The following is a 17100-nucleotide window of genomic DNA, read 5'->3' as shown; positions in this document are numbered from 1 at the left end:
ACAAGGAATTTAAGACAGTAGTTGAGCGAAGCAGGAATTCACAAGCCTCCATTATATCTGCATGTTTACTTTGGACACCAAGATGGAGAAAATGGAACACAAAAGGCAAGAAAAAACATTTGAGTTGGGGACAATACATGACCCCAAAGTGAACAAATGGCCCTTCAGAAACAGCATGGACCAAGCTTTGTCCAGCTGCTGTTCCCATCAGTGGATGGAAGTACTGTAGGAGTGCTCCCGGTTCACAATAATAAGGAGATATTCATGCCGGACTGAAATAATTTGTTGGAACTGGTGTATTGGTTCTGTTATTGGACTATTAATCAGCACAGTAAGTGACTTCCCTTTTCTGGTGTTTCTCTCTTCATGACTTCAAAGATCAATCTGGGGTCACTCTATGAGTTAAAGTGCTATATTTAGGGGTTGGTAGACCTTTGCTGACCTCTGTTATATCCGCTGCTGGTGATGGTGACCAAGGAATAACATCTTTAGACACAGTGGCTAATGACTTTTATCCTCCTGCATCACTGCCACCCTCCCTTCCTTTTCCTTCAGTATATCTCCTCTCTTTCTTCCTGATCACTTTCTCTCACACTGTACAACACTGCTCCCCATTTCCCCATCTCCCTTCATTTTCCTCAGTTTCTCTTGCTTTCACCCTGTCTTTAATCCATCTTTTCTCCCTCACAACCTCCATCTGAACCTGTCTGTAAAGGACCATTATCTTCTGTACTACTGATCATTTTAGCAACCAGTGCCTTCCACTGCCTGACCAACCAAAATAAGTGGGGGGTTTCAATAACAATATCTAAGTGATTCATTTTCACCACATCATTCCTTTTTACCTTTGATAGTTTTCATGCTAGTCTATGCAGTGTTTAGTCAGGGTGTCTGCACATAAAAAGTCTTAAATTCATGTGTCTAAAATGAAGGCCCTAAAATGTCTTAAATTCATTAAAAATGTTATATGCTGGTCTTAAATACATTACTCAAAAATCTTAAATTTGTCGGGGCAGGATTATTTAATGTTAAATATGTTTTTCTTTTTCCTGAGGGACTTTTCGAGAAGGAGATGTAGAGAGGCTACTTTCTTACTAGCTGCTGATACAAATGGCATGCTTGCAAGCTAGTCTGCGACTGTGAGTAAGTGCAAATTTATTGAGAGTTGGCTGGACTACGTCTGTTGGCCCACGCCTGTTGCCAACCGAGAAAAGGCCAGAGGCATTCTATCCAAAACCACCTTTAAGCTTGGGACCATGGGGTCAAGACTGTCGAGCACAAACAGACCCCAACCATATCACAGTTTTGCGTCTCTGCCCCAGGGCCAGCGTCACAGACAGCGGTCTGTGTTTCTACTAGCAATAACCTGAGAGCAGCATTTGGTGTGACACCAACACTGAAATCAGAATTTTTGTGGATTTTAAACACAGTGGTCAAGCACTAGTCTTACAACTTAATGAGGGGATATGAGATCTCTTCCTTGATGTTCCCTGACTCACATACCGTAAGCACGTTTACTTCTGGAAAGGGCAAGACTGTCTATATAACTCCTATAGCCTTTAATCAGAAGCGAGCTAATCTGCAATGTCAACAAGTCTTTTTTGTTCAATAAACAGACAAAAAGTAAACTTGAATGAGTCTCATTGAGTGACACACATGCTATGCTTGGGTTGTAATACAGCGGGATCCCCCAACCATCACCTATAATAACAGTGTTTTCGGTCTTAAATTTCAGTCAAGGTGGCATTAACAATGTCTTAAAATGTCTTAAATTTGACTTTCTGAAACCTGCAGTTACCCGGTTAGTGTTCAGGTGCTGGTTTTGTTTTTCAAACTTTTGACAGCGCTATATTTGAGTTTGCAGAATCTCAACTGTGAACAAACGGTGTGAACATTCCACTGGTCTGGACACTGTAGGTGAGAAGATTTAATGAGAAATGACCTTAAACATATTTCTCAAATCCTGGAGCTGCTCAGTGGCCAGCAGAAGAACACTGATTTTACGGAGCAGCTTCTAGGTAGCTGGCAGTGGGTGTTTGGAGTAACTGGCTGAAAGTGATGCCACGACTGCAGCTGAAACAGAGCAAGCGTTCTTTCTCATTTTTGACTAGTTTAATAAGCTCAGATGATGCCATATATCGCCTATGCAGCAAAAAAAAGTCACATCAATTTTTCATGCATGTATTTAGTTTTGTGTGCACTGATGATCAAGTAGATTTTTTTTGACACAGGGAATACCTAGTGATGCAGAAACAATAACCTTACACTCTCTGGTCTGATCTCCACCGACTTTTTGGGGAAAATAACTGACTCATTAGTTGCTAAATGCTTCACTATGTTCACAAGCTTCCATGTTCACATTGAAATTAGGTTGATGAGAGCAATGAGACTGTAAAACCAAAACAATGAGCCTAATATAGAGCTGAGGGATGTATTGTAAGCTAAGCATTTAATCAGCTACCAACAGAGATAAGCAAATAAGAAGATAAAATGAATAAAGAAAGACATGTCAAAGAATTCAACTCATAATAATGAATATTGAATAATTTAATCATTATTGACATTCGAACTGGCATTGGTGAAGCAAATTAGAAATTCTAATCATCCACATAAAATGAATAATAAGCTAAAAGGAGCCAGATTGCTTTAAAAAGGATATGAGTTGATCCATCACCTTTGTGAGACCGCTATCTGTTGTCGGGAAGGTCACCTGAGCCACTTTAATTTTTCTCTTTCAATATTCCTGTGTTGTCAAGGTAACTGCAGCCGATATGAGTGGCTGGCACACATACAGTCCAGGACTTGTTTGTGACTATGTATTAGTGGTAATATATGACTGACTTTTACACTGTTTGTTGTTTATTAGCAGAATGATGTTGCAATGCTGCTATTTCTAATGAGTACCCAAGGTGATGACAGACAACAGATGGGAATTGAAGCTATGTGAGAAATGTGGGATTAGTAGGCTTGTGTTAGTGTGAGAGAGCACATACACAAATGTGATGCAGTGCAGGATTTGAAGAGTTATGGCTGCTCAATTTCAGAATCCATACGATGTGTTCTTGTGTTGGTGAAGAAATGTATTAGACATGTTTACAAAGCTGGAAGAACACGATTGTTTGAAATATCATTGTACTTCATATTGTAGCAAAAAACAACCTCGGATCAAAAGTAAACTCTCTATATTTATATATATATATACATAACAAATAAGTTAGTATAACTTAGATTTGTATCTTGAACCGACTTTCTGTTAAGAATTAATCATACCTTACATTATGAGATAAAACAGAAAATAGAAATGTCGCTGAAAGCGAACACAGCTGTGTAGGTGAAACATGAGACAGAAGAAGAGGAGGAGGAAGAGGAGGGTGATTAATGAGGAGCAGTGGAGTGAAAAAAGAAGGATTTAGGGTCAGCAGGCCAGTGCGAAGTAGAGGGATGAAAGAGTTTTACTTGCGGGTTCTGAAGGTAGAAATCACAATCAGCAGACAGAGAGGGAACGAAGGAGAGGGGAGGACACATATCTGAGTGTGATCGCTGGGCTGTAGGGTAGAGATGAGAGAGAGAGGTAGAGACTGACTTAGGAAGTGTGAGTGTGTAGGTGGAGCAGAAGTGGGGGAAAGATGAAATGCTATTTATTTTTAATTCAAACTGACGAGTAAGTTATAAAATATTCTATGCCGATTTTTATCGTCAAGGAGAATTTCTGTGCGTTGTACAAGGTCAGTGAGAGCAGTGGGAGACTTTCACTGCGGAATGCTAATCATGTCAATTATGTTTTTCTACCCATCTGACAATCAAAGTAACAGGCTACTCTGTGTTTGGAGGAGACAAAAAATTATACTCTAATGAGATGCGTGAGTACCTCCCATCTTCATCTAAGTGTCAGGCAATTCAAGCCAGACAATAATCAAATTTACTGTAAATCTACCAACTGGGAAGCAATGTTCACCTAAACTTCCCTGTGGTAATTCATTTAGAATGTGGGTGGTTGAAGATGAGTGAGTGAATGAGTGATATTTTGGACATTTTGGCTGCTCGAATATCTCCTTCAATTTCAGATCATGTTAATGTGTCAACTGAAGCAGTCAACTGATAACTAAAATCAAAAATGTTATTGTTAATGTTCTCATTCTTTCACTTCTTCCACCTTGACATAGCAACTGCATACCAACAACACCTTGTTGATGTACACTGAAAAATGTGAAATATTCTAATATTTACTGCGATCTTGATGCAATTGAGTGTACACAGCATCTTTCTCACCAACTCTCGCTCTCTAGTCAACAAGCTGGAAGACATGAGCGAATTATCAACCACTCGACAGATAACTGTGTTTTGATGATAACAGAGTCCTAGCAACAGGAAAACATCCCTGACTTAGCCGTGGAGCCAGCATGCCTTATCATCTACTTGCCAACTATGTGTCCCATCGCCGACTCTGCAGAAAGAGTAATCTCAGCCAAGATATAGTTAGATTCTCTGGGGACCCAACCATTTCAACTGTTTCTTAAACACAAAATCCCAGTTTAGGTGCAGGTTGTTTTAAGTTATAAAGCTGCTAACTTTTGTACTGCTAACAGTGTAGCTGTTTCTGTGAACCGGGGCAGTTCCACTTTCCTTGTCCTCTCATGTTGGCAGACTGGACGCTACTGTGACTCACTACAGGGCATGCTGGTTAGCATGCTAATTTCAGTAGACATCTCTGCAATACCATACATAGACGCCTTTGACACACTCCTTTACACTTGTGTGTTGCATACACTTGTGGGTGCCTTCCTAAGCTACGTTAGCAGCTAGCTGTAACCATTGGCCAGGAGCAGATGTCATCAGGTGGTGCACAACCTTCACAGAGTGTTTCTGCCCTCATCTGGAACACTCTCTAGTTGGTGGGCCGGCAGTAAGTGGCCAGCTCACTGCCCACCTGCTCCTGGCCTCCAGCCTTCCTCCTCTCGCTTGCTCCAGATCCAACACGAGGCACGTTCCGCCTCCTCCCCCATCCTACGAGCAGCTTGCTTCTTGCTCTGCTCTTCCAGGCCTAGAGCTGTCAACAAACGGCATGCCGACTCTGCTGGGAAGCCCCTGCACCCTATCTCCACAGGGAACAACCACGCCTGCCAGCCACTTTGCAGCCTTTCTCCTATGGCAGCGTTAGTTCGACCAGAATTATCTTCTGGTCTTTGGTTGACCACAGCACATTGTCTGGCCGGAGGGTTGTTTGGACCACCTCCGAGAAGTTGATAATGTTAGGTAATTTTTTAAAGTTATAAACTAAAAATCTGGCCATTTTACGGTTAATGATCCAAGTAATAGGCCTTTGATATTATGAGTCTTGCCTTGTCTGCTGTCTTACTGGAAGGATTTGTCAGTTTCCTGTTTGTTGGACAGACTTGTCCAAAACTTATTAGCTTGGTGTTGGAGGTGTAGGGAAGCAGTTTAGTAAGACAGACACTGTGAAGATTAAGCCTGATTTTATCTCCAAACCAGTTCTCAGTGCTTATGTTTTCCCTCATGGAAATGCTAAGAAAATGATCTTCACTTCATTATTGTGAGTATTGATCAGAGATCAATCCTCAGATCTCTCAACTCAACACTAAAACTCTATACATGCAAACAATATGATTCATTACAGCAAAGGGGCAACAATACAGGTCATCAGCCACCAATCCATGCACTTTTCTTCAGCTATGTGCCCCAAAACCATCTGCCCTGAACCAAAGTGCTACGTCTCTTGGCCACATACTCCCTAATAAAAGCGAAAGTCCAATGAACCTTAAAGATTCGCAGCAAACTGGGGTGGCCCGTGGCTGAGTGGTTGGAGCGGTCGCCCCATGTGGGGAGGCTGGATATCCTCTGGGCGGCCGCGTGTTCGACTCCGACCTGTTGCCCTTTGCCGCTTGTCTCCCCCTCTCTCTCACCCCATTTCCTGTCTGTCCTATATAATATAGGGCTTGGAAAACTGCCAAAAAAAAAAGCAATCTGCCCTTTCCCTTCATCTGCTTTAGTCCACCGAAATGAAATAACAAAAAGGGAACAGAGTCCCTGTCCAAATAAGTGCCATGGCGGAAAGAAGCAGGAGAGAAATAAGTCTGGGAAAGGGCAGGTACAGGTAACCTAAGTTCATGCCCACTCATGTACCTACAATAGAAATAACATCCATTTTACTAAACAGACATGTCACTGCGATACAACAGAACACTTAGAGATTGCAGTGCTTGAAATCAGCACTGGTGATCATAATCATATAATAAAAAATAAAATGATCCCTATGCATACTGCAGGAAACCTGGAAAACGATTTTGTGATAACACCAGATGACGCAAATATTTAGAATTCACGTCACACGAAAATACATCTTGTCAGGCTCCAAGTAGTACGTTTGTGTTCAGATCCAAAGTTAGCCGGCCAATCAGCGTCCTGTGATTGGCTACCAGCAGTTGAGGGGGGGAGTGACACGAGAGGCGACCATTTGTTTAAAAAAAAACAATGGCAGCTCCTGAAGAGGTTAACTTAGATGCAAAAATAAAATCATTTTCATCAGAACTGGAGAGTTTTTTAGACAGTTTGATAGACAGATGGTTCAGCCAATCACCTGTCAGGTATGTTTCCCAATCAGTTTACAATAAAGCCTTCTCGGATGGTTCCGTGAAACAAACCATTTGACGAGTCAGGTTAGTTCACCAGGCCAGGTTTAGGAAGAATAAAAGAAAACAGACAGCAACTCACAGCTGACAGAAGATGTACTCCAGTAACAAGAAAAACAAGGACTGAGCTTAAAGGATATAGCTGGTGATATTCTACTGTTGTTAACAGAGCTCATAAAAAGACGAAACACACCAGTAAACTGATTCTTAATACTAAAAAGTATCGGCTTATATGTTGTCTGAAATGAAAACTTTTTGCAGGACATATAATGTAGAAAAACGATATTCATCATGGTTTGGAAATAGTGTCATACTTTTTTTTTTATTGAAATGTTCATCAATTGTTTAAGAAAGCAGTCTTCTGAGTCCCTTTGCAGAATCATATCAGTACAAAATAATTGCACAATGTGCATTTTCATTCTAGTTTAAAAATTCACTATATATTCACTCCATATAGGTACAATAATTGACATATTTATCAAACAGGAGGAAATTGATTAATAAGAAAGCAAGAAAAGGTTATAGTAGCTGTGAATTAATTCAATATTGACTTCCACTAACGAACACCACTGACATATTGATTCAAGTCCTATGAGAGTCATTTCACGACCACTAATGATAGTCCTCCTGGCCTCAGTCTCATTCTACAGATAGTCTTGTCAGCTTTACGGTGTGTGGCTCCTACAATGTCTCATCGTCATGACTCAGTGCACCTCTAGTCTGCCCTTTCGTTATTTTCTATTTGTCATGTTTGTCCTCATGTTCTTTTTCATTCTTAAAAAAAACAACAAAGTACATTGGTGACTCTAGATGGTGTGAAGGTGTGGATGTGAGTATAAATGGTTGTCTTTCTCTATATGTCAGCTCTTTTGATGAGACTGCCAGAGAGGTCATAATTGAAGTTTCTAACATTACATTCCTGAGGCTTAAGTTAATATTTAACTTAAATCAACATCACAGACCCAGGTTTATGCTCAAGGCGACTTACTGCACATCAAATATCATGTGTATCATTCGAGAAAATGTTCTCCAATGTATCGACGCCACAAATTGAAAAATGTAAATTACCAAACAACTGAATCAATACTTCTGTCAGTCCCCACACAGAGTGAACATCACTCAAAACACGGTTTGTTTGATTTGGATCGCATACGATTATAAAAGTGTTTTTAATATTAATTTCTCCGTGGAAATAAACATGTTTTTATTGGTATCATACAATTACACGTATTGTTTGTAATTTATTGGTGTAGCTTGTAGCACAAGCTCTGTGTAGTGTATGTACCCTTGTCATGGTTAAGTTGTTTGGGAAGTTCAATTGGACAGAAATGGATTCAGGGCATTTGGCCTTTGAAAATGTCCACTGTCAGAGGAAGCCCCCCGGGCAATAGTCCAGATCATTTGACCTTTTTCATGCCAGATAATTCCAATTTACAGCATGGCAACACGAGACGCTGGAAATGCACTAATAGTAGTCAATTGCTTGTGTCTGAGAATAGATGTGAGAGAGAGACAAATATAAGGAAAGGGAGGGAGGAGAGACAGAGATGGAAGCAGATGGGGATTGGAATGAACAGGGAGGTAAGAGGTAAAGATGATTGAGTCTGCAGTGGTACCACTGAGATGGTTAAATGTTTAATTATACTCAATTATCAAATAGATGTATTACATTTTAAGTAAAAGTAATAAAATCGTAAAAAGTTCATTTAATTTTCCAATCCACAGAGGATAAGATTTCCTTTTGAGGTTATTACCTAGCTGTTATCTGGTGATCAATGCTGCTGGGAGCTATGTGGTATCAGAGCTCAGCTGCTGGACAAACAGAGCTTGTGTCGCTCATTACATTTTTAGGCATCTCACTACCTAAAGAATGAAACCTCTATATTAAAGCACATCAAAAAGAATATTGTAGGCATGAATTTGCAAACTAAATAAGAATTAAAAGTAATACATTGCCAATTATAATTTAAAAAAGATTGGTGAGGAACTCGGAGTAGAGTTGCTGCACCTTTGCATTGAAAGGAGCCAGTTGAGGTGGTTCGGGCATCTAGTAAGGATGCCCCCTGGGCGCCTCCCTAGGGAGGTGTTCCATGCATGTCCAGCTGGGAGGAGGCAGCAGGGAAGACCCAGGACTAGGTAGAGAGATTATATCTTCTATTGGGGTGGCCTGCTAGAGGTAATGCCCCCGTGACCCGGCCCGGGATAAGCGGTTGAAGATGAGTGAGTGAGTGTGGAAAAACACAGTGCTTTAGCATATTAGCTGCAAATGGCTGAATCTAAATTTAAAGTTACCCACAGCTCGGAAATAAAAGACAGGTTAATGTGAGAGAGTTTGGGTAACCAGTCATCCTGCAACATAAATGTGTCAAATCAATTGACATTTGTATTCTTTATTTTATATGCTATGCTTTGTACGGCACTGTGTTTTTAGGTTATCTATCCATCTGTACCCAAATTCCACTGTCACATTCAGGAAATTCGGGAGGCTGTCTCTTCAAATGACCAATTACTGGGTTATTCAAACCATTCTAAGTTTATCAATTGATAAAACCTCTTGCATCTACAGTCCAGTCTCCTTTGGGAAGGCAACTGTAAAATATCAACACATTACACCATTTAGTTAGCTAATTACCATGCCGCCCATTACTCCCGCATGGATAAAGTAAGCCATCATATACGTTTGTTTGATGATCACTCATTCCTTTTTATGGCAGGCAAATGTAATATATAAATGTAATAATGTCTGTGCAACCTCCAGTGGGGGTTTGTGCTAATTAGATTATCTTGGGCCATTAACTTTGTTTTTTATGACGTTAACAGAGATCACAGTGCTGATAATTGGATTGATATAGGGACAAACCCACAACATTTTTTATTTTAGATGAGAAGCTCTGTGTCCCTCAGGCTGCTTATATAGTCTTGATGACTGACATCTTAAACAGACTTGAGGCAAGCAGCAGAGGCACTGATTTAATCTGTAATAATCCTGTTTATCCTATTTTATTTTAGTTCCTCTTTGATTCAAATATCTTGTGGGTGACTGTTTGCTGGGTGAAATGCAAAGGAAGTTTTAACAGAAACTCAAACCATTTTCAGAAGAAGTGCTTCTTTACGTGATTCGCGACCGACAGATTTCAGGGCTTTGTTGATGATTCCTGGTGATATTCACGCTAACATAGTCAGCATTTCAAAGAACAGTCTTGATTAGCCTCATTTTTGTAGTTTTGAGATTCTTCATTACACTTTGTTAGATAAACCTCTCAACATATTTATTCCCATGTGATCTCAGATCAACTTAAAGCCCAGTTTTTTTGTGCATCTGGGTATTCTCACTGTATTCTCACACTGAATTCTCCTACTCTGGACACAATGAATCTTAGAAATGGGCATAATGGTGCACACAATCAGACAGCCGCTCCTTAAAGATATCCATTATATTGCACCCAATTGTGCATGTGAACGAGTAATGGAAGAAAAAAAAAACCTGAGAGAGAAGGTCAAACCGTGCCTATATTTTCACGCCTCTACACATTTGGCCACTTGCTCTGTGTGTGGAAATGATTGGTTGTGTGTTTAGAAAAGTAACAAGAAGATTGTCTGTTTAAGTTTTTTTTGAAAAAGGTCTTAATTATACCAAAACGTCAAATAGTGTTGGATACATGCTGCTTATCTGCGTGTGAATGTTTAACAGCGTTTGAACACATTTTTCCAACATTATTCTCCTCTGTCTTGCAGATAAATTAGAAAATGGAGATGTGTACCAGAGGAGGAGAGGACCTCATTCAGCCAGCTCGGATGGACAGGAAATAGAAAATAAACAGTATGGGGTTGGGCAGACAGGAAGCAGCTGGCGACGAATTGTTCTCCTCATCCTAGCCATCACCATCCACAACATTCCAGGTGAGAGCAACCAAAGGGCTGTCTAAAGTAGCTGCCAATTGAATTTGCCTATGTCCTTGATAAAGTTGTTTGCTAGTAGCCTCAAAATCCAGACTCATGTCTATCCAGACGTAGGGTCTCGGAACAATCAATAGACCTTCCTCATTTAAAAATACCACTGCAGAAAATTGGATAGCACTACAACCGAATACGACCAATCAGAGCAATGAGCAAGGTGACGTATCTACGCTTAACGACCGTCTGGGCAGCATTTGCCGTATACGCTCGGCAAAACAGCAAATACGACAAAGTTGTTTTCAAACAACCACCATTCATCATCCGCAGCCATCTTTGTTGTTTACTTTTTACTCTACAGTCGTCCACTCTACCAACTGAGCTATCGAAGGGGCTACTACGACGGTGCATTACTCTTGTCATCAGTTATGCCCCCTCTAGTGGTACGAGGAAAAAAGCTCCGAAGTATATCACAGTACAATTTTTGTTTTTATTTAATACATTTTAATTATATAACTTTTTAATTAAAGAAACTATTAATACTAACTACTAATATTTAAACTAAATAAGTCATTGAAATGTAATAAAAGAATATGTTTTGCCTCATCTCTAAAAGTCTATTATTCGTTTCACGGGCATCCTGTACTTCCTAGCAACTCCCTAACAGCCAGTTAAAGTGTGAATGCGGAGATAGCGGGGGCAAAATGAATAATTCAGGAACACTGCAATCTCAGCTCCAAATTGGATAAATTTGGAAGGAGGAGGTAGGCAATATTTAGAGCCCCGTTGAAACAGAAGTTGACACCTGTGAACCAGACACAAGTGCTAGTGGTAGAACATCGGAAGTCTCCAAAAAGCGCAAAACAACCATGAGATATGACTTAAATAACATCAAACTTGGATTAAGTTGGAGCAGGAAGGAAGAAGCTCCCCGGCCACAGTGTGTGGTATGTGGTGAGGTTCTCAGCAATGAAAGTATGAAACCATCACATCTTAAACGGCACCTTACAACAAAACACAGCCTGCTGAAAGACAAACCAGTGGGTTTTTTTTTTTTAAAGGAAATGTGATGACCAAAAGCACACCCACAGTTAAGCTCAAGAAACCTCTTACCACGCCAGCCTCCGCATAGCAAAAGCCGATGAGCCACATACGAGCGACGAACAGCTTTGTTTACCATTGGCCAAAGAGATGACGCTCATCATGTGTGGGGAGAATGCTGCCAAATTGTTAATCTTGGTGCCGCTTTCTAATGACACAGTGCCTCGAAGAATAGGGGCCATGGCAGATGACGTAAAAAAAAACACTTATTAAACGCATTCAAAGTAGTCCCTATTATTCCATCCAATTAGACGAGACAACTGATTTTGCAAATTTGGCCAATTTGCTAGTTTACGTCAGATATGAATTTGGCGGCGTGGCTAAAGAGAACTTTTTGTTCTGTCAATCACTGGAGACCAGAATGACAGCGGAACACATATTCCAACGACTGAACACATTTTTCCAAGAGAATGGTCTGGATTGGAAAAAGTGTGTGGGTGTCTGCATGGAAGGAGCCAGAGCTATGACAGGTCGCCACAGCCGAGTAGCAGCCTGAATTTGTAAGGTGGCACCGGAGATGAAGTGGACACAGTGCAGCATCCATCACCAGGCCCTGGCGGTGAAAAAGATGCCAGAAGAACCAAAGTCTGTGCTGGACTCTGCCGTTAAAGTTGTGAACTTTGCGATGAGATGGGCAGCGAGCATGTCCAGCTGCTGCTTCATACTCATAATTTAAACAATTTCCCCCTGGGATTGTTACACATATCTCTGCGAGAAAGGCTTCTCTTCGCCCACTGTCATCAAGACTAATCACAGAAGCAGGATGGATGCTGAGCCAGACCTGAGTTTAATGTTTGGCATAAGGGTGGTACTTGGAGAGCATAATAATTTCTGAGGGGGTACACAGTGTAAAAAGTTTGAAAACCACTGGTCTAGAGCTAGACTGCAGCTCTGATTACTACCTGCTGTTGAAACATGTCAAATGTCATAAGAAAAATAGTATGATGAAGATAATGTATTCTGTGGGTAACGGGGGCGGGACTAGATAAGCTTTTGCTTCTCCTGCTTTCCCTTTCGGCCATGTGAATTGTATGATTTAAAATAAGATAATGTGTGATGATCATTCCCAAAATAAACAAATACATTTCTAGGCATAGTTAATCAGCTCCAATGGCAGAGCAACCTGAAATTTGGGTGTAGGAGGGGGAGGAGGTCTGTATTCCCAGGGTCGTTTGCTAGTGCAGTTGAATTGAATTCTATGCAATGCACTCCAGCTCTATCACTGCTGCTAAGACAATGAGTCACCCTGCAAAGACATGAGAGTTATAAATGTAACTGCAGTTTATTGAGTTCCATATGAGGTGGCGGTTTGCACATGTATTTCCCATTATTGAAATCTAAACATCATCAGCTGTGACTTGGGTGACATAAGTGGGCCTTAAAAGGCCAAGTTTTATCCATTCATGTTATGTTTCTTTTGGGTCTTCTCGTTGATTCTAAGTGGCGGCAAAATAGTAGTACCTAGTGTTTATCTGGCAGCAGAACCTGATGAATGTTATGCTGCGTGGCTGTCCTCACTCCCAACAGTTACAGAAGGGTTCCAGCAAAGATCTAGAAGGCGCAACACTGGATAAAAAAAACACCTGCCTGGGCAGGGTCTTCCCATGCCATGGCCCCAGAAATTGAAGATGTAAGAATTCCACCCATGTTTTCTTACTATTAAAACTACAGGAAACTTGAACAAGCTAATGCTTGTTCTGCAAACACATCACTCAAACTCAAAATGTTAGAGACCTGTGTTGCTCTTGAGTTTACTGTCCAGATAGCTAGAGAGCCTTGTGTCTTTTATGTCTGAAACCTCAGGTGGCACTTTGAGTAAACTTGCATTTTTAGCCCACAGGATGGCTAAGCTGATCTGAAGATTGGTCAGTTGGTCCTCCACTTTGGTCCAGACTGAGATATTCCAACAGTTATTCAATCGATTGCCATGAAATTCTGCACAGACATTCATGATCCCCAGAGGATGAATCCCATAGACTGTGGTGATACTATGACTTTTCCTCTAATGCCACTGTCAGGTCAAAGTTTTTACTAATCCTGCACCATCTACACTGTAAAAACAAATCTTAAAAAAGAAAATCGTAAACACAACATCATTTATTTTGTTTTATTCTCAACATTTGCAAATGAACATGGCCTGCTGGGAAATGATTTTGATTTGTTATTCACTGCCAAAGTGTCATTACTGAAACCAAATAAACAGACATTAAAGAAAAGGAGGAGAAAATATATGAGTTGGATGGGATTAGATACAACCATGACTGTGATGTAGGAGAAAGTGGAGAAATACCAGTTCCATTAGATGTCCTTTCAAAATAAATGTTAATGTAATGTTACCAAATGTTAAATAACACTAATTGTAGTTTTTTTCAATGAAAACATTATTCAATAACAAAGAAATTATAGTAAAATTAAAAATTAAATAGTTATTTTAAATTATGTTTTCCATTTTTTTAGTTTTAAAGTTGAATTTGACAGTTTATTCCCTTAAATAAATGACAAATATTTGGGAAATTACAATGCATTTGTGAACGTATTTTAACAATAAATGTATGTATTTCTAATGTTTTTTTGTAAAAAAACAGAAATATTGTATATTTTCACAGTTACAGTAGTTTCATGTTATTTTAAATTTACAATCACAGCCTCTTTATGTAACTTATATAGTATTTAAAAATACAGAAGAATGTAAAATAGCTTGTGGTAGACTGGAGCAAACGTACTGAACAGAATGGTTCCTAGACGATGTCCTCGAATGATGTTGGTGATCCTTTATCTTTTCCTCTTGCGCTGCCATGAGGTTGACATTTGCGGTTTTGAGTCAAATGTCTCGCTATTAGATGGTTTTCCATGAGCTTTGCTAAACACATACATGTCCCCTTCAGGATAAATTATAACCATGGATCTCACAGGTCCATGAAATACATAATCCAACCAGTCAAGAACAGAAATGGAAGTTTTTTGATGTATTATTTCACTTCACATTATCTTCCATCTCTGTCTCTATTGCTCAACTTAGAAAATAAATTGTTTTGCTGTGTTAGAGACCAAATAATCTACCATCTCTGTAACACAGCACAAGTGAGAAGTGTTCACACATTGAAGCCTATCTCGTGTCGAGTTTTTGTTTTTGAGCTTCTTTAAAGCCCGCTAGTTCTCATTATAAAACTACTCAGTGTTGCAACAGTAATTAAACTCGATCCGTGTTTAACCATGACAGGGGTCTCCAACCTTTTTTTCCCCTGGAAGCTAATTTGACAAAATGAAACTGGCCGAGAACTAATCATATTTCATATTAATAAGAACATGTATTCATGTAGCTGATCTCCACCCAAACCAGTTGAATGAGGTCCTTTTTAATGTGAAAATGTTGGTACCCAACAATCTAAACATCTTGAATTTAGCTATGTTTAAAAGTTTTTCTGCACGCATATCTTAACTTTTTCAATATATCAAGCTCAAAATAAAAAAAATAAAATAAGAACAATGTTATTACTTACTTTCCTTATTTTTTCTTGACATTCCCTTCCCGTCTGTAGTTCACATGCATTCAGTCTTTTCTGCAGTCAGTGAGGTCACTGCGATGGAGTCAACAAGAGAGGTGTATGCTTAGTATATCCAAACTGTTACAAATGATGTTTGTTAAAAAAAATTGAAGTAACAATTTCCATCCCCAAAGCAATTTCAGTCAAAAGCAATTAGACTTGATTATTTTTCTAGGAAGACAGCTAACTCATCAATACACCATTGTGGTACATTGAATATGCTTTCCAATTTAAGCAGCAGGTGGGCTACATATTTTTCTATTCAATGAGGCAATTCTCTCATTTCATCATCTTCAGCATCTTCACTCACTGCGCCCTCAGTATCATCCTCATCCACAGGATGTCCACTGCATTGATGAGGATTGACGTGCCTCTTCAAAAGCTCTGGCTTGAGGAGTGTGTTTTTGGTTCCTATGAGAAGCAAATGTTCCATAAATGTTTGTTTTGAAAGGACAATTTTCATAAAGAGAACAGACAGTTTCCTGTTTCTTTGAATGACGGCCAATATGCTCAAATAATTTTCGTCCTGTGGAGATCGTGTTTAAGGGGCAACATGGACATTTAAATGACAGTACAGTGGACACTGTCAGTGTCCACTCCATTTTTTTAAATTAGCAGTTCAGTTCAAATAACTTAAATTAAGGGCAATCAGAAAGCTGTGATGCCTACAATTCGCAACTTAAGAACAATGAATTTTATTTAACCGTATTTTTCAAGATGGCAAACAAAAGAAAATCCGCACAAACTATTGCAACGAAATGGGCAGTGGGCAATACACGTGTGCTGTTAACGACTATGTACAACTAACTAAGGCATCAATATTGCCGTCGTCAATACAGATTTTAGTAGGCACTATTGGTGCTGCAATGACTGATGAAGTTAAAACAAACCAAATGTGTGAAGTCACCTTCACTGGCCTAGTCATGAGGCTATTGCTGCTCATACACAACTACCAATTTTAACTAAATTTGAAAGAAACAAAGTTAACCAGTGGCAATCAGCACTTGCCACCTAAAAAACAAAACTTAGAAAACACTACGGTTAGAGCCATTTACTACAATTAAGCTACTGCTAGTTTACACAGTAGCCCACCACTGCTGACAAAGAAAAAAACGTTGTGTAAAACTATTTCTTATACTGACTACTGATTAGCTGCTGGGACTATTATGAGTCAATTTTTACTTACCAAACCGCAAAGTTAGCAGATGTGTGCTGTGCTCACTCGCGTTCTCGCGAGTTAAGGTCGAAATATCTGTTGAAAATCCATGCAATATTTAGTTAAAACTTTTTTTTATTTATTTTCAGTTAGACCAACTTATTTAATGAAGTTATCAAATCATTATAGTGTATACTCTATCGCACCGTTGTGACGAAAAGAGAGCTGAGCCGGAAGGCAAAGCTCTCGATCTACCGGTCAATCTTCGTTCCTACCCTCACCTATGGTAATGAAAGCTGGGTCATGACCGAAAGAATGAGGTCGTGGGTACAAGCGGCCGAAATGGGTTTTCTCAGGAGGGTGGCTGGAGTCTTCCTTAGAGATAAGGTGAGAAGTTCAGCCATCCGTGAGGAACTCGGAGTAGAGCCGCTGCTCCTTTGCGTTGAAAGGAGCCAGTTGAGGTGGTTCGGGCATCTAGTAAGGATGCCCCCTGGGTGCCTCCCTAGGGAGGTGTTCCAGGCACGTCCAGCTGGGAGGAGGCCTCGGGGAAGACCCAGGACTAGGTGGAGAGTTTATATCTCCACACTGGCCTGGGAACGCCTCAGGATCCCCCAGTTAGAGCTGGTTAATGTGGCCCAGGAAAGGGAAGTTTGGGGTCCCCTGCTAAAGCTGCTGCCCCCGCGACCCGACCCTGGATAAGCGGTTGAAGATGAGATGAGAGATATAATGTATACACATAACAAACATGTTTTTTCAT

At 40.1% G+C, this 17100-nt stretch overlaps 1 protein-coding gene across 1 annotated transcript in view; it reads left to right on the top strand.

Moving 5' to 3' along the window:
• slc39a11 (solute carrier family 39, member 11) overlaps positions 1-17100 on the top strand; it is a 139321-nt gene that overhangs the window by 102491 nt on the left and 19730 nt on the right. The window contains exon 6 of the mRNA XM_083932884.1: positions 10383-10547. Coding sequence (XP_083789010.1) covers positions 10383-10547 — 165 coding nt within the window. The remainder of the gene's footprint in view (positions 1-10382; positions 10548-17100) is intronic.

This window comes from Echiichthys vipera, assembly GCF_963691815.1.
Source record: "Echiichthys vipera genome assembly, chromosome: 18".
Lineage (NCBI taxonomy): Eukaryota > Metazoa > Chordata > Actinopteri > Perciformes > Trachinidae > Echiichthys > Echiichthys vipera.
The sequence above is the reverse complement of the archived record's forward strand: the minus strand, read 5'-3'. Positions and strand labels throughout refer to the sequence as shown.